Raw genomic sequence first — 23,558 nt, 5'->3', positions numbered from 1 at the left:
CCAGGTGGGGACAGCTGTGACATCCCCAAAGCCACCACCAACCTCCAGACACACCATGAAGCTCCTCCACAGCCCCATTCCCAAGAATCCACCAAATCCCAAGAATCCACCAAATCCCAAGAATCCAGAGGGGTTGCATCCATCTGGAAATGGGGGACAGCTCAGAGCAACCTCAGGACCCCATCTCTTGTCCCCAGGCGGGGACGGTGACAGCTGTGACACCCCCAAAGCCACCACCAACCTCCAGCCACAGCATGCAGCTCCTCCACAGCCCCATTCCCAAGAATCCACCAAATCCCAAGAACCCAGATGGGTTGGATCCATCTGGAAATGGAGGACAGCTCGGAGTGACCCCAGGACCCCATCACACATCCCCAGGTGGCGATGGTGACAGCTGTGACATTCCCAAAGCCACCACCAACCTCCAGCCACGCCATGGACCTGCAACTTCCCCCATTCCCAAGAATCCACCAGATCCTAAATCCAGAGGGGTTGGATCCATCCAGAAATGGGGAAGAGCTCGGAGTGACCGCAGGACCCCATCCCGTGTCCCGAGGCGGGGACGGTGACAGCTGTGACATCCCCAAAGCCACCACCAACCTCCAGCCACGCCATGCAGCTCCTCCAAGGCCATGCATCCCAAATCCCGGCCTGCTTCCCGCCCTTACCCTCCAGCTCCCCGCCGGGGGCCGAAATCTTGGACATTCCGAGGAAAGCGGTGCCGATGACGTCATTGTGCGTCAGACGGTCCCTGTGAGGTGACATCGTCACTTTGGGGACCACGGTGGGGAGGAGGGGATGTCCCCATGCCCATCCCGCCACTCCGGGCACTGGGAATGCCCTTTCCCGCTCACCAGTCGGTCACACGGATCCTCATCCGCTCGCACATGGAAGGGAACTGGGAAAAGGGATACGGGAAGAGGGTGAGTGGCACTGGGGACACCGGGAGGGGACTTTGGGGACACCAGTGCTCACCATGGCCGGCAGCGTCAGGCACTGGTTCCACTGGGGGTTGGCGTTCTTCTCCAGGATCCGGGAGTAGAGCTGGAAGGGAGGGATGGGAAGAGGGAAAAGTTGGTGTCGTCCCAGGAAAGCGGCTGCTGGCCCCGTTCATGGAGCTGGGAAGCCTCAGATTTCCTAAAATCTGGCTTCAGATTCCCTAAAATCTGGCCTCAGATTCCCGAAAGTTGAGGCTCAGATTTCCCCCAAATCCAACTTCAGATTCCCTAAAATCCAGCCTCAGGTTCCCCAAAATTCAGCCTTAGATTCCCAAAAGTTGAGGTTCACATTCCCCCAAATCCAACTTCAGGTTCCAGAAATCCCAAAATCAGGCTCCTCAAAACCTGGCCTCAAGTTCCCTAAAATCCAACCCCAAATTCCCTAAAATCCAGACTCAGGCTCCTCAAATCCAGCCTTAGATTCCCTAAAATTCTGCCTCGGATTCTCCCAAATCCAGCCTTAGATCCACAAAATCCAGCCTCAGATTCCCTAAAAATCCATTCCCCATTCCATGGGGTTCCTAAACCCCCTGGTACAGGAGGCAGAGGATGTTTCGGATTTCCCAGGGATCTTCCCACCTTGGGACCAGCATGATGACATTTGCCCCATTCCAGGAGCAAATTTCCCCATTCCAAGACCAAATTCCCACATTCCAGGACCGAAATCCCTCATCCAAGACCAAATTCCTCCATTCAAAGACCAAATTTCCTCATTCCAGGACCAGGCTTGGTGATCCACAGGGAATGTCCCACTGTCATCCCAACCCCAAGGACATCCCACTGAAATCCCAATCCCAGGGGTCCAGAGGGAATGTCCCACTGCCATCCCAATCCCAAATTCCTGGTGTCTGTCCTGCTGCCATTCCAGCCTCGAGGACATCCCACTAAAATCCCAATCCCAGGGATCCAGAGGGAGTGTCTTACTGCCATTCCAACCCCAAGGATATCCCAATACCATCCCAATCCCAAAAATTGGGGTGGGAATGTCCCGCTGCCATCCCAATTCCAAGGATATCCCTCTGAAATTCCAATCCCAGATATCTGGGAGGGAATGGCCCATTGCCATCCCAATCCCAAAGACCTGGGAGGGAATGTCCCACTGCCATCCCAATGCCAAGGACATCCCACTGCCCTCCCAATCCCAAAAATCTGGGAGGGAATGTCCCACTGCTATCCCAACCCCAAATTCCTGGGGTCTGTCCTGTTGCCATCCCAAACCCAAGGATATCCCACTGAAATCCCAGTCCCAAAGATCTGGGAGGGAATGTCCCACAGCCATTCCAACCCCAAGGATATCCCACTGAAATCCCAATCCCAGAGACCCAGGAGGGACCATCCCACTGAATTCCCAATACCAAGCACATCCTGCTGCCATCCCAATCCCACAGACCCGGGTGGGAATGTCCCACTGCCATTCCAACCCTGAGGACCATGAGAGGTCATCCCACTGCCATTCCCAATCCCAAAATCATCCCGCTGCCATTCCCAATCCCAAAGTCATCCCACTGTTATCCCAGCCCTGCAACACCCCGCTGCCATCCCACTCCTGAGGACATCCAACTGAAATCCCAATCCCAGAGATCTGGGAGGGAATGTCCCTCTGTCATTCCCAATCCCAGGATCATCCCACTGTTATCCCAGCCCTGGGAACACCCCGCTGCCATCCCAATCCCGGGTTCCTCCCGCTGCCATTCCCGGGATCCCGGAGCATCCCACTCCACTGACCGTTTTCCCGGCAAAGCTGACTTCCACGAAGGGATCCACCAGGTTCTTCTTGTTGCTCTCAAAGCCGAAGATCTGCCGGACGTTGTCCATGACGGCGTCATCCACTGGGAAAAGAGGGAGATGCCAAAATCCATGGAATTCCGCAGCATCCAGAGGCTCCCAGCTGTCCCACCAGCGGGACGGGCATTCCCATGGAGGAGACGCCCCCCAGGCAGGAAAAGCAGGGGGATAAAACCAGTTTGCACCAGTAAGAAACTCCTCTCCCATAAAACTGCCTGATATCCTTGGATTACGATATGGATCGTTCCCTTCTCCGGGCCCTAATTCCTGCCCGGAACATTGCGATTCCGAGGGATCCGAGGGAAAAACCTACTCTGGGGCAAATCCTCGGCTTTGAAGATCTTGAGGCAGAACTGGGCCCCCCTGAGGGTGACCCCGGTGGGGCGCAGCAGATTGGCCTCGATGTCCTCCTTGTCCTCGGCCACCTCCTTCTTCTCCAGCTGTGGGAAAAGGACCAACGGGAAAAGTCACCCCCGATTCGGGAATGAGCAGGAAAATCCCAAAAGACAGAGGCTGGGTGGATTTGCCATCCCTGGGAGCGTCCAAGGTGAGGTTGGATGGGGCTTGGAGCAACCTGGGAGAGTGGGAGGTGTCCCTGAACATGGATGGGGGGGGAATTTGACCAAACCAAACCATTCCAGGATTCTGGAGCCCCTCGCCTCTGGGAGAGCTAGGAATGTTCCCCTGGAGAAGGGAAAAATCCAGGGAATCCTCAGAGTCCCTGGAGGGGCTCCAGGAGAGCTGGAGAGGGACTGGAGACAAGGGACAGAGGGACAGGAGGCAGGGAATGGCTCCCACTGGGAAAGGGGAGATTGGGCTGGGATCTTGGCAAGGAATTGCTGGCTGGGAGGGTGGGGAGGGGCTGGGCTGGAATTCCCAGATTTGCTGTGGCTGCCCCTGGATCCCTGGCAGTGCCCAAGGCCAGGTTGGACACTGGGGCTTGGATCCACCTGGAATAACGGGAGGTGTCCCTGGGTGGGAATGGGATGGGATTTAAGTTCTCCCCCAACCCAAACCATTCCAGTATTCCTTGAGCAAATGCAGCACTTTTCCCCCAACACAGAGGAAAATCCAAGCTGCGACTTCCCTGGGAATGGCCGTGGCGGTTGGTGGCTCTTGGCTGGAACATCCCAGAACTGGAATATCCCAGGGCTGGAATGTCCCAGGGCTGGAATGTCCCAGGGCTGGAATGTCCAAGGGCTGGAATATCCAAGGGCTGGAATGTCCCAGGGCTGGAATGCCCCCCCCACCCCCATTCCCATTCCCAGTGGGAATACTCACAGGAGCTTCGTCTCCAGGCCCCAGCACGCAGGCGCTGACCTTCAGGTAGCCCTTGGCTCCTGCGGAAAAATCCTCCGGATCCGAGAGGAGCAGCCACTTCCTGCGGAAAGCGTGTTCTGCGGGAAAACATGGAAAACTGGGAATTGCTCCTTGGATGTGCAGGGAGGTCAGGGATGCTCCTGGGTGGGCTTTAAATGAAAATCATGGAATGGGATAAGGGAATATTTCAGTTCCTTTCCCGGGAAGGGACCAGGGAAGAGGGAGAAGTCTTTGGAACAGAATTCCCAGAGAAGCTGTGGATGCTTCATCCCTGGAAGTGTCCGAGGCCAGGTTGGATGGACTTGGATCCACCTGGGATGCTGGAATTTTTCCCTGGATGGAACCGGATGATCCTTAAGGTTCCTTCCCACCCAAACCATTCTGGGATTCCATGGTCATGGATTTGGGGTTCCTCTATGGAAGAGCTGGGATGTGTGGGCGCATTTCCCAAAAAAAACCAAAGGAGTTTCCCATGGCTCACTTGGCTCGGAGTAAACGGTCTCCACATCCATCTGCGGGATTAAAGGAAAAGGAGATTCCAGAGTTCATCCACAGTGGGAAATGCCAGGAAAAGGGGATGGGATCTTACCCGGAATTCTCCGATCACCGAATCCGTGCGGAACGATCGAGAATCCACGACCTGAAAATGAAGAAAAATGGGTGACCAACCCAAATCCTGCTGGGATGGAGGATCCTGGGGAACAGGGTGGGGTTTCCCTGGGAAGGGGAGAATTCCAGGATTTCCCAACACTCACCGTGAGGAAAATGGGAGCATCAAACAGCTCCGATGGGGATTCGAAGACGTTGAAGAAAAATGTCTGTGGAAAACCGGGATGAGGATGAGGCATTATCCCAGTTTTCCCCCCGGAGCGCATTCACACATCCCAGCCTCTCCCAGGAATTGTTGGAGTGGGAATTCCCGCTGACCTCATCGAAGAAGGGGCTGTTCCCTTTCCGGATCCGCGTTCTCCGGGTTTGTCCGGCCACCGTCACCTTCACCACCGGCCGGATCTGGATCCCAGGAAGCTGCCGGGCCTCGATGACCCTCACCCGGATCTGGGATGGAGGATACGGAATCAGCGGGATAGGAATCACCGGGATCATCCCACGGGATGGAGGACAGGGAATCACCAGGATCATCCCAGAGGATGGAGGACAGGGAATCACCAGGATTATCCCACGGGATGGAGGACAGGCAATCACTGGGATCATCCCATGGCATAGATGACAAGGAATCACCAGGACAACCTGCAGGATTTTATGGGAACAGCTCATCCCACCTGGAAATCCTGCGGTTTGTTGGATAAAGGTTTTTTAGGAGAGCTCCTCCTCCTCCTCTTCACCCCCTGGATGTGATTCCCGGGCGGTTTCCTTGGCAATGAGGGTGGCTCCGAGCCCGGTGCTCCCGAGGACGCCGAGGGCTCCGTGTCCCCCGCGGCCTCCGGATCTTCCGTGTCCTCCTCTCCGGCCGTCTCTGCCCAGCAGGAGAAGGGAAATGTGGGACTTGAGAATGGGTTTGGATGACAAAATCCGGGATGGGGAGGGGTTGTGGTTACCGGTGACCGTGTCCAGCTCGGCTGCAGCCGGGGCCGGCTCCGGAGGGGCCGGAGTTGGGAAAAGCGGGATTGCACCCGGAGGGGGGATGTAGGACACCTGCAGGAACAGGGAAGCCTGGAAAACAGGGAATGAGTGTCAGGCTGGGATGGGAGAACTGGGATTAGACTGGTCCCACACTGGGAAGGACAGGACTCAAACTGGGATCAAACTGGGAGGGAAGGGATTCAGACTGGTGTCAAACTGGGAGCTTCAAGTGGGAGGGACAGGACTCAAACTGGGATCAAACTGGGAGGGACAGGACTCAAACTGGGATCAAACTGGGAGGAATGGGACTCAAACTGGTCCCAGACTGGAGGGACAGGACTCAAACTGGGATCAGACTGGGAGGGACAGGACTCAAACTGGGATCAGACTGGGAAGGATGTGGGTCAGACTGGGATCAAACTGGGAGGGAAGGGATTCAGACTGGTGTCAAACTGGGAGCTGCCACTGGGAGGGACATTGCTCAGACTGGTCCCAAACTGGGAGCCCCAACTGATCTCAAACTGGGAGGATTCCTGGCCATGCTATGGCTTGTACTGGTCCCAAAATGGGAGCCCCAGCTGGCCATGGCATGGCTTATATTGGTCCCAAACTGGGAGATCCAACTGGTCCCAAACTGGCAGCCCAAACTGGCCGCACCATGGCTCATACTGGTTTCAAACTGGGAGCCCAAATTGATCTCAGATTGGGAGGATTTCTGGCCATCCCATGACTTTTACTGGTCTCAAACTGGGAGCCCCAACTGGTCCCAAACTGGGAGACCCAACTGGCCATGCCATGGCTTGTACTGGTCCCATACTGGAGCCCCAACTGGTCCCAAACTGGGAGACCCAACTGGCCATGCCATGGCTTGTACTGGTCCCAGACTGGGAGACCCAGCTGGTCTCAAACTGGGAGACCCAACTGGCCATGCCATGGCTTGTACTGGTCCCAAATTGGGAGCCCCAACTGGTCCCAAACTGGGAGCCCCAACTGGTCCCAAACTGGGAGCCCCAACTGGCCATGTCATGGCTTGTACTGGTCCCAGACTGGGAACACCAACTGGTCCCAAAATGGGAGCCCCAACTGGCCATGCCATGGCTCGTACTGGTCCCAAACTGGGAGCCCCAACTGGTCCCAAAATGGGAGCCCCAACTGGCCATGCCATGGCTCGTACTGGTCCCAAACTGGGAGCCCCAACTAGCCATGTCATGGCTTGTACTGGTCCCAAACTGGGAGCCGGGCACTCACCCCGGTGCTCTCCTTGCGCGAGTCCAGCAGGGGGAGGTTGAACGAGGCCGCCAGGCTGGGAGCGCCCAAAACATCCCGGAGCGGCACCCGGGCTTCTCCCAAAAACCTGTGGGAAACAGGGAGAGGGCTCAGGGCTGATCCAAGGGCATCCAAACCATTCCAGAGCCAGGGATGGGAGTCGGGAGGAGGCCACGGAGATGGAGCCAGGCTCTGGGAGAGCTGGGAATGTTCCCATGGAGAAGGGAAAAATCCAGGGAATGCTCAGAGTCCCTGAAGGGGCTCCAGGAGAGCTGGAGAGGGACTGGGGACAAGGGACAGAGGGACAGGAGCCAGGGAATGGCTCCCACTGGGAAAGGGGAGATTGGGCTGGGATCTTGACAAGGAATTGCTGGCTGGGAGGGTGGGGAGGGGCTGGGCTGGAATTCCCAGATTTGCTGTGGCTGCCCCTGGATCCCTGGCAGTGCCCAAGGCCAGGTTGGGATAGGGCTTGGAGCAGCCTGGGAGGTGTCAGCCGGAATCCTCCTGCTCCGGGATCCAGGACCCTCCTCCCATTTTCCCGTGGCTATTTATGGGCACCCAGCAGTTGGAGCAGTCCCAAATTCCAGCTCCCTTGGATTTCAGCCCAGCAGCAATTCCATCCTCAGCTCCAGCCCTGGAATCAGGATCCTTCCCACCCTGGGCCGCATTCCCAACCTCTTACCCCTAAAAATAAATCCCTTCCTCTATTTTTTCCCTCTTCCAAGCAGCTCTCCCAGCCCACAGAGCCGGGAAAGGCCGGGAATCACCGGATCCTCACCCAGCAGGAGCCCCCCATCCATGGGGAACCCCTGGAACGGGGAGGCACCGGGATCAGCCAGAGGAAGGAAACCGGAGGCTCCGCTCCCACCGCCTTTCCCGGCATTGCCGGCGCCTTGGGAATGATCTTGGCAGCGCTTCCCAAATCCCGGCCAAGTGTCCGAAGTGTCCATCCCCAAACAACCACCCCCTGTGTATTCCCGACCTTCCAACACCGGAATGTCCCCCCGGATTCCGAGCGAAGCAGCCCAAAAATGCGGCTCCAGCCTCCCACGGCCATCCCACAGAGGGAATCCGCGGAGTCTGGGAAGAGCCAGATGAATCCTGGGAATGGAAAAGGGAGAAGGGGCTGTGTCCGGCTCCGGAATTTTTCCCACCTGTTTCTTCCCACAGTTTCATGGTCCTTGACCACCACAGTGAGCTCGGCATCGGGATCCAGGGGAATTCCCTTCAGATCCCACTCGAATCCCTGGAAAAAAGAGGAGGGAGAGGCCAGGATCAGCGCCTGGAAGTGGAGAACCCAAATCCCAAACCCCCTCGGAATCACAGCATTGCCAAAGCCAAATTTCCCAGCAAATCCACTGGGAAAATTGCCTTGGGAAAAAGTTTTGCTTGGCCATGGATTACCGGGAAGGAACAAATCCCAGGAGCTGCTCCAGCTCCAAATCTGTGCCCGTTTTCCCAACAAATTCCCTTTTTTTTTTTTGGAATTCTGGCCCATGGGAGCACAAGGACAGGCTTGGAAGAGAAAAGGTGCTGGAAAAATTCCTATTCCATGGAAATTTGTTGTAACGTTCATGCCGAGTTGGGATAAGACCTTGATGGAAGGGGAAGAGGTTGGAATTCTACCTGGAATTCCGGAGCAGAAAGGGAACGATCCCAAAATTTCCAGCAGCAGAAGCCCCAGGAAATCACCTGGACTCGGGCCCGTTTTCTGGGAACTGGGATAAATTCAGGGATTGGGAATTCTCACCTCATTCCAGACAGGATTCACATTGTTCTTGATGACCTTTGTCCTCTTCTTGACACCTGGAAGGAGAAAAACCGGGATTGGGATCTTCCCAGGGATTGGGAGCTTCCCAAAGATCAGGATCCCAGAATGAAACTCCAATCTCAGCTGGGCCTGAGCTTCCAGGGATTCCCAGAATTCTCAAGACCAAGATCAGGCTCCATTCCCTGTTCCCAGCTGGAGCTGAACTTCCAAGAATTCCTAGGAAAAATTATTGAATCCCATTCTCTGCTCCCAGGGGTGGCTGAGCTTCCAGGGATTCTCACAATTCCCAGGAGCAGGATAAGGCTCTATTCCCTGATCCCAGGTGGAGCTGAGCTTCCAGAAATTCCCAGGACCAGGATTGGATCCCGTTCTCTTCTCCCTGCTAGGACTGAGATTCCAAAAATTCCCACAATTCCCTGGATCAGAATCCGGCCCCATTCCCTGTTTCCAAGCAGGGCTGGGAATGCAGAAATTGGATCCAGGATCCCACTTGGATCCTCAACCCTTCCAGGCTGGAAAATGCGCTGGAAAATCCCATGGAATTCCTTCCTTGCTGTGCCTCAGTTTCCCCAGGAGCATCCAAAGATTTCCAAGAAGTGGAAATTCGGGGTGGGAAGAGCCACGGGAGATCCCAAACATTTCGTTCCCTCCACTCCCAAACCTCGGGATTGTGCCTCGGTTTCCCCAGGATCCCCCAAAAGCCGCAGGTGGGAATCCCGGGATTCCCCCAGATCCAACATTCCCAATCCTGGGAATGCTCCAGGAGGCGTGAGGGGGGAGCCCTGGGGGAGGGACCCCACCCCCTTCCCAAAGCCACGCCCCCCTCATCCCTCCTGGAACGTCGCCGCATCCCAAGGGAGGGACCCCCGCGGGAAGAGGAAGAGGAAAAGGCCAAACAATGGAGGTGACTCAAATCCCGGGAGACTCCGGGATATTCCAAATATTCCCGGGTTTCCGCTCTTTTCACACCGTTCAGAGACTCCTTCCCTATTTGGGATTGGGGAGAGCCGAACTTCCCGGCTCTGGGAATATGGAAAACTCATCCCGCTGCTTTTCCTCATCCAGAGATTCATTCCCATATCGTTCCTGATTTTTTTTTCCCGGGATTCAGAGCCCTGGAATTGCCCTGGATCGGGATTTGGTTGAAGATGGAGCTCCTGGGATTCTCCCGAGGGATCGCGCTGGGAATGGGATCAGCAGCAAATGGAAAACCTGGACCGGGAGCCGCTCGTCCTTTTCCCAAATATTTGTTTAAAAATTGGAATTTTTTCCCATTTTTCCAAGCTCCAGGAAAATGCCAGGGCAGCGCTGTCCTCCAGCAGGAATTTTGGGAGTGCAAACCCCTCCGTTTTCCCAGGAAATCCATCCCTCGGGAATGGGATAACCCCTGCTCCGTGTGGGATTAATCACATCCATCCCAGTGCAGAATTCAAGGATTTAAAGGGATGGAATTCCCGGGGATATTCCAGCGTGCATTTAAAAAAACTTTGGAATCAGGGGGATAAAAGCTGCAAAGCAAAGGATTTTCCAAGGATTTAGGAGCTCCCCAGATCCCAAATTTTCCTGGGAGCTGCTTCCAAAGCAGCCAAAAATATTCTAAGCCCTCCCCTCCTTCCCAAAAAAAAAAAAAAAAAAAAAAATCGGGATTCCCTCACCTCGGAATGTCAGGCTGGCCACGGGATCGCTTTGTTTATCCCGTTTTTCCAGGTTGGGAAGTTGGGAAGCCCTTTGGAGCAGGCAGCGGAGCATGGCCGGGATCGGGAAAGCCGGGATCGGGAAAGCCGGGATAAGGATCCGCTCCCTTATCCCATTCCCTCCCCCTCTTCCCGGTCCGGCCCTTCCCAGCACGGGAACGCCCCTGGAGGGGCTGGAAAAAAAGCCGGGATCGTGGGAAGGAGAGCTGGGATTGGGGGGAGATGGGGAGGGCGGGAGTTGGGAATAATTCCCTGGGATTCAGAGAGGATGCAATTCCCAGGGATGGCCAAACACCGGGATTTGGGAATGCTGGGGACCCCAAAAATGGGGAATGGATCCCTGGGATTCAGGGATGCTTCCAAGGATACCCCAGCACCGGGATCCAGGGAATCTGCAAATCCCAGGGATGGGGAATCAATCACCGGATCCAGGGAATCAGCGGTGGGAATGAAATCCTTTCATTCAGCCAGGAATGCTGGGAACATCCAGGATGGCAAAACCTCAGGATTTGGGAATGCTGGGAACCCCAGGGATGGGGAATAAGATCCTGGGATTTGGGGATCCTGCATTTTAATCATGGGCAATTCAGGAATTCTGGAAAACTCAGGAATAACCTGGCACCGGGATTTGGGAATGCTGAGAATCCCAAAACCCCTGGGATTCAGGGATGCTTCAAGGCCTAAGGATGACCAAGCACAGGAATTTGGGAATGCTGCAATTCCCAGGGATGGGGAATGAAATCCTGGAATTTCAGGAATGCTGGGAACCCCAGGGATGCCCAAACCCCGGGATTTGGGAATGCTGGGAACGCCAGGACGGGGAATAAATCCCTGGGATCCAAGGATGGGGAATCAATCACCAGATCCAGGGAATCAAAGGTGGGAAATTGAATCTCTGGGAGCCAAGAATGCCGGGAATATCAGGGATGGCAAAATATCGGGATTTGGGATGGGTGGGAGTGCCAGGGATTGGGAATAAATCCCTGAGATCCAGGGATTCTGGGAATCCCAAAAATGGGGAATAAACCCCTGGGATTCAGGGATGCTCCAAGGCCTGAGGATGACCCTGCACCAGGATTTGGGAATGCTGCAATTCCCAGGGATGGGGAATGAACTCCTTGGATCCCAGGAATTCTGGAAACCCCAAGGATCCCCCAAACCCCGGGATTTGGGAATGCTGGGAACCCCAGGGATGGGGGAATGAATCCCTGGAATTCGGGGATCCCACAATTCCCAGCGATGGGAAGTCAAAACATCGGGATCCAGGAATTCTGGAAACCCCAGGGATCCCCCAAACCCCGGGATTTGGGAATGCTGGGACCCTCAGGAATGGGAAATAAATCCCTGGGAATTTCGGGATCCTACAAGGCCTGAGGATGCCCCAGCCCCGGGATGCCGGGATTTGGGAATTCCACAATCCCAGGAACACCAAAACCACAAAACTTGGGAATTCAGGACGAGCAGAACACCGGGAATGCCACACCCACACCGGGAGAATTCCATGGAAAACCGGGAACGCTCCCTCATCCAGGAACACCCGGGAAATCCCAAAAAAGCCGCTTTTTTCCCATTAAAAAAAAAAAAAAATATATAAAATTATCCCAACCAACCCGTGACGTCACTGCCCTTTTGTCCCCAGTGGGAAAGGACCCGGGGAAGGGACAATTCCCAAATTTGGGATCGTCCCCTCCCCCCCCCCCCCGGCGGAAAATCCCAAAATAACCGCGGCGCCGGCACCGCGCGGGGACGGGGGTGGCTTTAGGGGGGTCCCCAAGTGCCACCAGCGGGGTGGCGACACCACGGGGGGGGGGGGGGGGACAGCGAGGACCCGCGGCTCTTCCAACCCCATCCCAGCTTCTCCGGCCAAAATTCCCTCAAATCCCTCCAAAAACAAAACCCCAAAATTCCCCTAAATCCCGATTTTTTTAAAATTTTTTTTCCCTCTCTGGAGCTTCTCACGCTGGAATGGGGAGGGGACACCAAAGGGGTGGCGGCGACAACGGGGACAGGGGGGGACCCGCGGCTCTTCCAGCTTCATCCCAATTTTTAGGACCGAGGCGGGCGTGGCCGAACCTCCCCGAAATAAATCCCCCAAAACCACCCCAAATCCCGTTTTTTTTGGGTTTTTTTTTTTTCCCCTCTGGAGATTCCCACCTTGGAATGTGGAGGAGCAGTAGGTGTCGCTGATGTCGCTGTCGCCCGTGAGGACATTTTCGGCCCGCAGGACGAAGACGCGGAGCATCGTCCCCTCCCCCAGCCCTCTGCATCCCCCCCCCCCCCTTCCCAAAAAAAAAAAAAATCCCGGGATTTTCCCCCCCTCCCCCCTCCAAGGCTCCGCCTCCCTTAAAGGGACCCGGCCCCGGGGGGATTTTGGGGACACTACAGCCCCAAATTGTCCCCAAGAGGGAATTCTGGGGTCCTCACTCCCTCAGTGTCCCCAGAAAGGGAATTTTGGGGTCCCCGCACCCCCCCTTTGGGGACATCCGGAGGGATTTTGGGGTCCCCACCCCACCATTGTCCCCAAGAGGGAGTTTTGGGGTCCCCACCCCTCCTTTGGAGACACTGAAAGAGATTTTGGGGTCCCCAACCCCCCTTGGGGACATCAGGGGGATTTTGGGGTCTCCAACCCCCATTATCCCCAAGAGGGAATTCTGGGGTCCTCACTCCTTCAGTGTCCCCAGAAAGGGAATTTTGGGGTCCCCACCCCCCCCCTTTGGGTACATCCGGAGGGATTTTGGGGTCCCCACCCCACCATTGTCCCCAAGAGGGAGTTTTGGGGTCCCCACTCCCTCATTGTCCCCAAGGCGGGAATTTTGGGGTCCCCACTCCTTCAGTGTCCCCAAGAGGGAGATTTGGGGTCCCCACCCCTCCTTTGGAGACACTGAGAGGGATTTTGGGGTCCCCAACCCCCCCCCCCCTTGGGCACATCAGGAGGATTTTGGGGTCTCCAACCCCCATTATCCCCAAGAGGGAATTTTGGGGTCCCCACTCTCTCAGTGTCCCCAGAAAAGGAATTTTGGGGTCCCCACCCCTCCTTTGGGGACACTGGAAGGGATTTTGGGGTCCCCAACCCCCCACTTCGGAGACATCAGGAGGATTTTGGGGTCTCCAACCCCCATTATCCCCAAGAGGGAATTTTGGGGTCCCCACTCCCTCAGTGTCCTCAGAAATGGAATTTTGGGGTCCCCACCCCTCCTTTGGAGACATTGAGAGGGATTTTGGGGTCCCCATGTCCCTCTGGGGACATCAGGGGGATTTTGGGGTCCCCACCCCCCCACTGTCCCCAAGAGGGAATTTTGGGGTCCTCACTCCCTCAGTGTCCCCAGAAAGGGAATTTTGGGGTCCCCACCTCCTCTTTGGGGACATCAGGGGAATTTTGGGGTCCCCACCCCTCCTTTGGAGACACTGAGAGGGATTTTGGGGTCCCCACCCCACCATTGTCCCCAAGAGGGAGTTTTGGGGTCCCCACTCCCCCCTTTGGGGACATCCGGAGGGATTTTGGGGTCCCCACCCCACCATTGTCCCCAAGAGGGAGTTTTGGGGTCCCCACCCCTCCTTTGGAGACACTGAAAGAGATTTTGGGGTCCCCAACCCCCCTTGGGGACATCAGGGGGATTTTGGGGTCTCCAACCCCCATTATCCCCAAGAGGGAATTCTGGGGTCCTCACTCCTTCAGTGTCCCCAGAAAGGGAATTTTGGGGTCCCCACCCCCCCCCTTTGGGTACATCCGGAGGGATTTTGGGGTCCCCACCCCACCATTGTCCCCAAGAGGGAGTTTTGGGGTCCCCACTCCCTCATTGTCCCCAAGGCGGGAATTTTGGGGTCCCCACTCCTTCAGTGTCCCCAAGAGGGAGATTTGGGGTCCCCACCCCTCCTTTGGAGACACTGAGAGGGATTTTGGGGTCCCCAACCCCCCCCCCCCCTTGGGCACATCAGGAGGATTTTGGGGTCTCCAACCCCCATTATCCCCAAGAGGGAATTTTGGGGTCCCCACTCTCTCAGTGTCCCCAGAAAAGGAATTTTGGGGTCCCCACCCCTCCTTTGGGGACACTGGAAGGGATTTTGGGGTCCCCAACCCCCCACTTCGGAGACATCAGGAGGATTTTGGGGTCTCCAACCCCCATTATCCCCAAGAGGGAATTTTGGGGTCCCCACTCCCTCAGTGTCCTCAGAAATGGAATTTTGGGGTCCCCACCCCTCCTTTGGAGACATTGAGAGGGATTTTGGGGTCCCCATGTCCCTCTGGGGACATCAGGGGGATTTTGGGGTCCCCACCCCCCCCACTGTCCCCAAGAGGGAATTTTGGGGTCCTCACTCCCTCAGTGTCCCCAGAAAGGGAATTTTGGGGTCCCCACCTCCTCTTTGGGGACATCAGGGGAATTTTGGGGTCCCCACCCCTCCTTTGGAGACACTGAGAGGGATTTTGGGGTCCCCACCCCACCATTGTCCCCAAGAGGGAGTTTTGGGGTCCCCACTCCCCCCTTTGGGGACATCCGGAGGGATTTTGGGGTCCCCACCCCTCCATTGTCCCCAGGAGGGAGTTTTGGGGTCCCCACCCCTCCTTTGGGGACACTGAAAGGGATTTTGGGGTCCCCAACCCCCCACTTCGGAGACATCAGGGGGATTTTGGGGTCTCCAACCCCCATTATCCCCAAGAGGGAATTTTGGGGTCCCCACTCTCTCAGTGTCCCCAGAAAATGAATTTTGGGGTCCCCACCCCTCCTTTGGAGACATTGAGAGGGATTTTGGGGTCCCCAAGTCCCTCTGGGGACATCAGGAGGATTTTGGGGTCCCCACCCCCCCACTGTCCCCAAGAGGGAATTTTGGGGTCCTCACTCCCTCAGTGTCCCCAGAAAGGGAATTCTGGGGTCCCCGCCCCCCCTTTGGGGACATCGGGAGGGATTTTTGGGGTCCCCAAATCCCCATTGTCCCCAGGCAGAGATTTTGGGGTTCCCACCTCCCTTTTGTGTCCTGGGGGGGATTTTGGGGTCCCAACCCCCCCCCATTGTCCCCAAGGCGAGAATTTTGGGGTCCCCCCCCTTGGGTACATCAGGAGGGATTTTGGGGTCCTCAATCCCCACCTTTATCCCTAAGAAGGAAATTTTGGGATCCCCATCCTCCCAGTTTTCCCTGGGATGGGAATTTGGGGTTCCCAACTCCCTTTTCGTGTCCCCAGGGGGATTTTGGGGTCCCCACCCCCGTTATGGGATTCACATTCCCGGTGGGAACAGCTGGGAATGGCCCCGCCCCCGGCTATTTTTGGGAATTCTTTCCAGCCCGGGCCTTTCCCAGAAAGCGGCTCTGGGATATCCCGCCCCAAACCGGGATGGGATCCAGGATCAGGGATCCCTGATCCCGCCCCAAACCAGGGTGAGATCCGGGATCTGGGATCCCCAATCCTACCCCAGACCGGAATGAGATTCAGGATCTGGGATCCCCAATCCCACACCAAACCGGGATCGGATCCAGGATCTGGGATCCCCAATCCCACCCCAAACTAGGATGGGATCTGGGATTCAGGATCTGGGATTCCCAATCCCACCCCAAATTGGGATGGGATTCAGGATTCAGGCTCTGGGATCCCCAATCCCACCCCAAACCAGGATGATATTTGGGATCTGGGATCCCCGATCCCACCCCAAACCGGGATGGGATCCAGGATCTGAGATCCCTGATCCCACCTCAAACCGGGGTGAGATTTGGGATCTGGGATCCCCAATCCTGCTCCAAACCCAGATGGGATCCAGGATCGGGGATCCCTGATCCTGCCGCAAACTGGGATGGAATCCAGGATCAGGGATCCTCAGTCCCGCCCCAAACTGGGATGGGATTCAGGATCAGCGATCCCCAATCCCACCCCAAACCGGGATGGGATCCGGAATTTAGGATCTGGGATCCCCGATCCTGCCCCAAACCAGGATGGGATCCAGGATTCGGAATGTGGGATCCTTGGTCCTGTCCCAAACCGGGATGGGATCCAGGATCTGGGATCCTCGGTCCTGCCCCAAACCAGGATGGGATCCCCAATCCCACCCCAAACTGGGATGGGATCTGGGATTCGGAATGTGGGATCCTCGGTCCCGCCCCAGACCGGGATGGGATCCGGGATCCGGGATCTGGGATCTGGGATCCCGATCCTGCCCCAAACCGGGATGGGATCCAGGATCTGGGATCCCCCTTTTCCCTGATATCCCCCTGATCCATCCCCTCATTCCTGCTTTTCCCTCTTTGTATTTGTCCAACCCCATTCCCATTTTTCCTTATTTGGGTTTATCCAATTCCTGCTTTCCCCTGCTTGCGTTTATCCCATTCCCACTTTTCCCTCTTTAGGTTTATCCCATTCCCATTTTTCCCTCTTTGGGTTTATCCCATTCCCGCTTTTCCCTCTTTGGGTTTATCCAACCCCATTCCCGCTTTTCCCCCTTTGGATTTATCCAATTCCCACTTTTCCCTCGTTGGGGTTTATCCCATTCCCACTTTTCCTGGTCCCAAATCCCGGGATCGGCCATGACCCCAAACCGGGGAGAGCTGGGATTGGGACCTGGGGATTTGGGGGAAATTCGGGATTTGGGAGAAATTCGGGATTTGGGGGAAATTTGGGATTTGGGAGGGGTCAAAGCCGAGGGCACCCAGGGGGATGGGAAGGGCCACCGGTGCATGTCCCCAAGCCGTGTGCCACGCGAGTGTCCCCAAGCCCTGCGAGTGTCCCCGTCACCGGTGCCCTCAGCGTGTCCCCACCGCCTGTGCCACATGCATGTCCCCGCTGTGTGTCCCCAACACCTGGCAGTGTCCCCATGGCCAGTGTGTCACACGCGTGTCCCCAACACCTGGCAGTGTCCCCATGGCACGTGCCACATGCGTGTCCCCAACACCTGTGTCCCCAACACATGTGCCGTGTGCGTGTCCCCACCACGTCCCTGCCACCTGTGTGTCCCCAACACCTGAGCGTGTCCCCAGCACCTGTGAGTGTCCCCACACCGTGTCACATGTGTGTCCCCAACACCTGTGAGTGTCCCCACAGTGTGTCACATGTGTGTCCCCAACACCTGTGAGTGCCATCTCAGCGTGACACGTGTGTCCCCAACACCTGTGAGTGTCCCCAGCCCGTGTCACATGTGTGTCCCCAACACCTGGGAGTGTCCCCAACACCTGTGAGTGTCCCCATGGCATGTGCCACATGTGTGTCCCCAGCACATGGGAGTGGCACCTCAGCGTGTCACATGTGTGTCCCCAACACCTGTAAGTGTCCCCACAGTCCCTACAGCGTGTCACATGTGTGTCCCCAACACCTGGACAAGTTCCCACCGCCTGAGTGTCCCCACGGCAAGTGCCATGTGTGTCCCCACCACCTGTCCCAAACATGCGCATGTCCCCACCACGTCCCTGCCACCCATGAGAGTCCCCATGGCACGTGCCACATGCATGTCCCCGTGTGCCACTTGTGTGTCCCCAACACCTGGGACTGTCCCCATCGCCTGTGCCATGTCCCTGTCCCCACCTCATGTCCCCAACACCTGTGCATGGACTCGCCACCTGTCAATGTCCCCATGGGAAGTGCCACACGTGTCACTTCAACGAGTGACACATGTGTGTCCCCAGCACCTCTGCATGTCCCCAACATGTGCCACATGCGTCCCCAACACCTGAGTGTGTCCCCAACACCTGTGAGTGTCCCCACAGCGTGTCACATGCGTGTCCCCAACACCTGGACAAGTTCCCACCGCCTGAGTGTCCCCATGACAAGTGCCATGTGTGTCCCCACCACCTGTCCCCAACACCTGTGAGTGTCCCCATGGCACGTGCCACATGCGTGTCCCTGTGTGCCATCTGTGTGTCCCCAACACCTGGGAGTGTCCCCACCACCTGTGCCACATGCATGTCCCCAACACCTGTCAGTGTCCCCACAGCACGTGCCACATGCGTGTCCCCGTGTGCCACATGCGCGTCCCCAACACCTGTGCATGTCCCCACCACCTGTGCCACGTGCCTGTCCCCATCACCTGTGACTGTCCCCAACTCCTGTGTGTGTCCCCAACAAGTGCCATGTGAGTGTCCCCAACACCTGTGACTGTCCCCACAGCGTGTGCCACGTGCGTGTCCCCACCACATGTCCCCATCACCTGTGACTGTCCCCAACACCTGCGTGTGTCCCCACCGCCCGTGCCACACGTGCTCACTCACGGTGCCACCACCCCAGGCTGGTCACGGTGTCACCTCCACGCGTGGCCCGTCCCCACGGGGGTCACCAGCTGTCCCCAGCGGTGTCCCCAGCCGCGCTGCCAGCCCCGTGTCGCCGCTCGGTGTCCCCGCCCCGTGTCGCCATCCCCGTGCCGGTGCCAGCTGTGCCAACCTCCCCCCCCCGCGCTGGCACCGCCACCTCCTCATTAACCTTTCTTGATTAACGCAATTAATTCCAGCTCCTCCTGCGCTCATCCCGGCGCGCGGGGGCGGGGGGAGGTGACAGGAGGTGACACCGCAGCTGGAGGGGACAGGGGGGTGGCCCGGGCGGGGGGGGGGAAGGGGACACGGGGCTGGGGCAGCTCCCGGGAGTCGCGCCTGGAGCATTCCCGGGATTCCGGCGTTGGGAATGGGGACATCCCCGCTGCGTCCCCAAGGGGTGGGGACAGCGGGGTGACACCGGTGTCACCATCCCGGGAAGCGGGGGGGGACAAATCCCGGGAGTCGCAGCTTTTCCACGAGGTCTTTAATTCCCATTCGGGCCCCCGGCCACGCCCTGCGCCACCTCCGCGAGGGGGGGGGGGGGGACATTGTCCCCAAGGGTCACCCCCCAGCCTGGGTTGGGGGGGACGCGCGGTGACACCGAGAGGGGACAGACACGGAGGGGAGGGACACGAGCCACCCCCGAGCGGGGAAAAAGGGGGAATGTTGGGAATTCTTCCCGTTTTATGTACAAAATTCCCGGCTGGGGGGGGGGACAGGGACACCCAGGGACCTCCCCCCTCTCTGTGGTCAAAATAATTCTGATAATTAATATCGGTAATAATGGCGATAATTAATGGCAGGGGACAGGGACCGCGGTGTCCCCGTGCCCCGGGTGGCACGAGGATCCTGATCCTGGACAGGCGGAGACCCGGAATTCTGGGATCGGGTTCTGGAATTGTGGGTGAGCTCCGGATTGGAGTGGGGAGAGAGCCGGGAAAGGCAGCAGGAGCTGGGTCCCTCCAGAGCATCCGTCCCGTCCTGGGGCATCCAGGATATTCCCACCCGGAGCATCCATCTCTCCTGGGAGCATCCATCCTGTCTCAGATCATCCCTCCTGCCTTGGAGTATCCATCCATCCATCCATCCCTCCATGGATCCATCCATCATCCATCCATCCATTCATGGATCCATCCATCATCCATCCATCCATCATCCATCATCCATCCATCCATCCATCCATCATCCATCCATCCATCAATCCATCATCCATCCATCATCCATCCATCATCCATCCATCCATCCATCCATCCATCCATCCATCCATCCATCATCCATCCATCCATCCATCATCCATCCATCATCCATCCATCATCCATCCATCATCCATCCATCATCCATCCATCCATCATCCATCCATCATCCATCCATCCAACCATCCATCATCCATCCATCCATCCATCCATCATCCATCCATCCATCCATCCATCATCCATCCATCCATCCATCCATCATCCATCATCCATCCATCCATCCATCATCCATCCATCATCCATCATCCATCCATCCATCCATCCATCCATCCATCCATCCATCCATCCATCCATCATCCATCCATCCATCCATCCATCCATCCATCCATCCTTGATCCATCCATCCCACTCCAGATCATTCCCAACCCAGGAGCATCCATCTTTTCCTGGATCATCCCTCTAATCCTCAATATCCACCCTATTCTGGAGCTTCCATCCCATCCGGGATCATCCATCCATTTCCAGAGCTTCCATCCCACCTTGGAACATTCATCCCACCTTGGAATATCCATCCCAACCTGGAGCACCCATCTCATTCCAGAGCATCCATCCCACCTGGATCATCCAACCCATCCTGGAGCTTCCATCCCACCTTGGATCATCTATCCCAATCTGGAGCATCCATCCTTTTCCAGAGCTTCCATCCCACCTGAAGCATCCATCCCACCTTGGATGATCCCTCCCACCTCAGATCATCCATCTTTTTCCAGAGCTTCCATCCCACCACGGATCATCCATCTTTTTCCAGAGCTTCCATCCCACCTTGGATCATCCATCCCACCTTGGATCATCCATCCCACCTTGGATCATCCATCCTTTTCCAGAGCTTCCATCCCTCCCATCCTGGACCACCCCTCCCGCCCATCCCGGCACCTCCATCCCACTCCCTCCTCTGCCCCCATTCCCGGCTCTCTCCGCCTCTTCCCGAGGCCAAACCCAGGAATTTTGGCTCCTTCCAGGATTTCCCCAAGTCCCCCCTCAGCCGGGCCAGGCCGGGGCCACCCGGGGTGGGGACATCGGGGGGCCGGGTCCCCTGATCCCGCTCCGCCCGGTGGCTCCGCCCATCTCTGAGGGGAGGGCACAGGGGACAGCGATGTCCCCAGTCCTTGTCCCGGCGGGATGGGGGGTCCGGAGCCCCTCGGGACACGCCGTCCTTAGGAATAGGCCAATCCCTGGAGCGGCCGCGCCGGAGCGTGGAATTTGTCCGAGTCCTCGAAAGCTGGGTCTGGGCAGGGCAGGGACAGCGTCAGCCAGGGGACATTGGGGACACTGGGGACAGAGCGGGACAGGGACGCGGGTGGCATGGGACAACCCCGGGTATGGGCGCCGCATGGGCAGGGACATCAGGCAGGGAGTGCGGTGACATCGGGGACACTCCGTGGGGCAGGGGGACCTGGGGTGGGTGTTGGGGACACTGGGGACACTGGGGACACTGGGGACACTGGGGACACTGGGGACAGGCCCCAGGGTGGCACAGGGCAGCCCCAGCCACACCCATGGGCAGGACCAAGGATTACAGCGACACCAAGGTCCCTCTGTGGGACAGGGCCACCCAGGGACAGACGTCATGGACCCTGGGGACACTGGGGACACTGGTGGACAGGGACAAGGGTGGCACAGGGCAGAGCCCTGACCAGAGAGCCAGAAAGGTGCAAGTGGCACAGGGACACCAGGGACCCTCCATGGGGCAGGGGACAGATGTCAGGGACCTTGGGGACACTGGGGACCTTGGGGACAGAGAGGGACAAGGGTGGCACAGGGCAGAGCCGACCACGCCCAGGTACGGGACATCAGCAGTGTGGTGACACCGGGGACCCTCCATGGGACAGGGCCACCCAGGGACAGATGTCAGAGACCTTGGGGACCTTGGGGACAGAGAGGGACACGGGTGGCACAGGGCAGAGCCGACCACGCCCAGGTACGGGACATCAGCAGTGTGGTGACACCGGGGACCCTCCATGGGGCACGAGGGCTGGGTGTCAGAGACCTTGGTGGCCTTGGTGGCCTTGGGGACAGTCTGACCTTGCAGGGCGCTGGCGCAGGCGGGCGGGGGGGACCCCTGTGGCCGCAGCACGGGGGCGAAGGCGCTCTTCTGCTTCACGGCCGAGATCATCGTCACCGGAGAGAAGGAGAAGCCACCAGGAGAGGTGGCCGTGCCCGGGCCCGAGGTGACAGCGACGGACGAGGCGCCCAGCGGGGGACTGGCGGGCAGGACTGAGGGGACAGCCACACACGGCTCGCGTGGGAGCAGGGGACACCGCGAGGGGACGGGAGGTGGGGTGGGACGGGGACAGGGACAGGGACAGGGACGGGGACAGGGATGGGGATGGGGACAGGACAGGGATGGGGACAGGCATGGGACAGGGAAGGGATGGGGACAGGGGGAGAGGCAGAGACAGGGACTGGGACAAGGACAGGGTCAGGATGGAGCCAGGGAAGGGGACAGGGATGGGGACAAGACAGGGACAAGGATGGAGATGGGACAGGGATGGGGACAGGACAGGGATGGGGATGGGGACAGGGACAGGGACGGGAATGGGACAGGGATGAGGACAGGGATAGGACAGGGACGGGGACAGCGATGGGGATGGGGACAGGGATGGGGACAGGGACGGTGACAGGGATGGGGACAGGGACGGGGATGCGGACAGGATGGGGATGGGACAGGGATAGGACAGGGAAGGGATGGGGACAGGGGGAGAGGCAGAGACAGGGACTGGGACAAGGACAAGGTCAGGATGGAGCCAGGGAAGGGGACAGGGATGGGGACAGGGACAGGGACAGGGACGGGGATGGGGATGGGGACAGGGACAGGGATGGGGACAGGGACGGGGATGGGGACAGGGATAGGACAGGGACAGGGACGGGGATGGGGACAGGGATGGGGATGGGGATGGGGACAGGGGGAGAGGCAGAGACAGGGACTGGGACAAGGACAAGGTCAGGATGGAGCCAGGGAAGGGGACAGGGATGGGGACAGGGACAAGGACAGGGCCAGGATGGGCCCAGGGATGAGGACAGGGATAGAGCCAGGACAGGGATGGGGACAGGGACAAGGCCAGGACAAGGAAGGGGACAAGGATGGGGCTGGGACAGGGACAAGGATAGGGACAGGGACAGGGATGGGGACATGAACAGGGAGAGAGGCAGGGACAGGGACAATGACAACGATGGGCAGGGACAGGGATGGGGACAAGGACAGGGACAGGGCTGTCCCACCTCAGCTGGCCATGTCCCCGCTCCCTCCTCCTGCCCTCAGTGATGGCTTTGGGGACACTCCAGGGTTGTCACACAGCTTTGGGGACCCCACCGGGCTGGCCCCTGACTCTGGGGACCCCCTGGGACCCCACAATGACTTTGGGGACCCCCTGGGAGGGACCATGACTTCAGGAGTCCCCCAGGGCTGTCACACCCCCCAACGACCCCGCGTCCCACCCCGCCACCAGCGGTGTCCCCAGATGTGTCACTCACTGGCGTAGGGGGAGGTGGCGGTGGAGCCGTTCAGGAAGCTCGGAGGGGACCCGGGGACCCCCAGCCCGGCCATGGTGGCCCCGCCGAAGCCGCCGGTGGCCCCGGCGAAGCCCTGCTGGGGGGCCGAGCCCGGGGGGCCGAACCCCCGCGCCGGGGGCGTCCCGGGGCTGCGGGAGAACCCTGCGGGGACAGCGACACG

General features: G+C 58.2%; 2 protein-coding genes across 6 annotated transcripts in view; both read right to left on the bottom strand.

Annotated features, from left to right (window-relative positions):
* The window catches only part of DYSF (dysferlin), a 71,255-nt gene extending 60,770 nt beyond the window's left edge, over positions 1-10,485 (bottom strand). Inside the window, 16 exon segments of the mRNA XM_053940403.1 lie at positions 669-751; positions 855-898; positions 976-1,044; positions 2,724-2,827; positions 3,097-3,223; positions 4,065-4,180; positions 4,585-4,615; positions 4,693-4,743; positions 4,859-4,921; positions 5,031-5,159; positions 5,384-5,594; positions 5,596-5,774; positions 6,933-7,038; positions 8,105-8,196; positions 8,701-8,756; positions 10,377-10,485. Of these exon segments, the coding sequence (XP_053796378.1) occupies positions 669-751; positions 855-898; positions 976-1,044; positions 2,724-2,827; positions 3,097-3,223; positions 4,065-4,180; positions 4,585-4,615; positions 4,693-4,743; positions 4,859-4,921; positions 5,031-5,159; positions 5,384-5,594; positions 5,596-5,774; positions 6,933-7,038; positions 8,105-8,196; positions 8,701-8,756; positions 10,377-10,470 (1,555 nt within the window). The 5' untranslated portion in view covers positions 10,471-10,485.
* A 9,688-nt stretch (positions 10,486-20,173) lies between these two features.
* LOC128787663 (transcription factor COE4-like) overlaps positions 20,174-23,558 on the bottom strand; it is a 46,860-nt gene continuing 43,475 nt past the window's right edge. For 4 of the 5 annotated variants that reach the window (XM_053941966.1, XM_053941967.1, XM_053941968.1 and 1 more), the window contains 3 exons: positions 23,360-23,539; positions 21,911-22,102; positions 20,175-21,113 (listed from right to left, as the gene is read on the bottom strand). In XM_053941966.1, the coding sequence (XP_053797941.1) occupies positions 21,043-21,113; positions 21,911-22,102; positions 23,360-23,539 (443 nt within the window). In that variant the 3' untranslated portion in view covers positions 20,175-21,042. Of the gene's footprint in view, positions 21,114-21,910; positions 22,103-23,359; positions 23,540-23,558 lie in introns of all 5 variants that reach the window. The other variant, XM_053941964.1, reaches the window with a different exon arrangement.

Source organism: Vidua chalybeata, chromosome 4 (assembly GCF_026979565.1).
Source record: "Vidua chalybeata isolate OUT-0048 chromosome 4, bVidCha1 merged haplotype, whole genome shotgun sequence".
Classification (NCBI taxonomy): domain Eukaryota; kingdom Metazoa; phylum Chordata; class Aves; order Passeriformes; family Viduidae; genus Vidua; species Vidua chalybeata.
The sequence above is the reverse complement of the archived record's forward strand: the minus strand, read 5'-3'. Positions and strand labels throughout refer to the sequence as shown.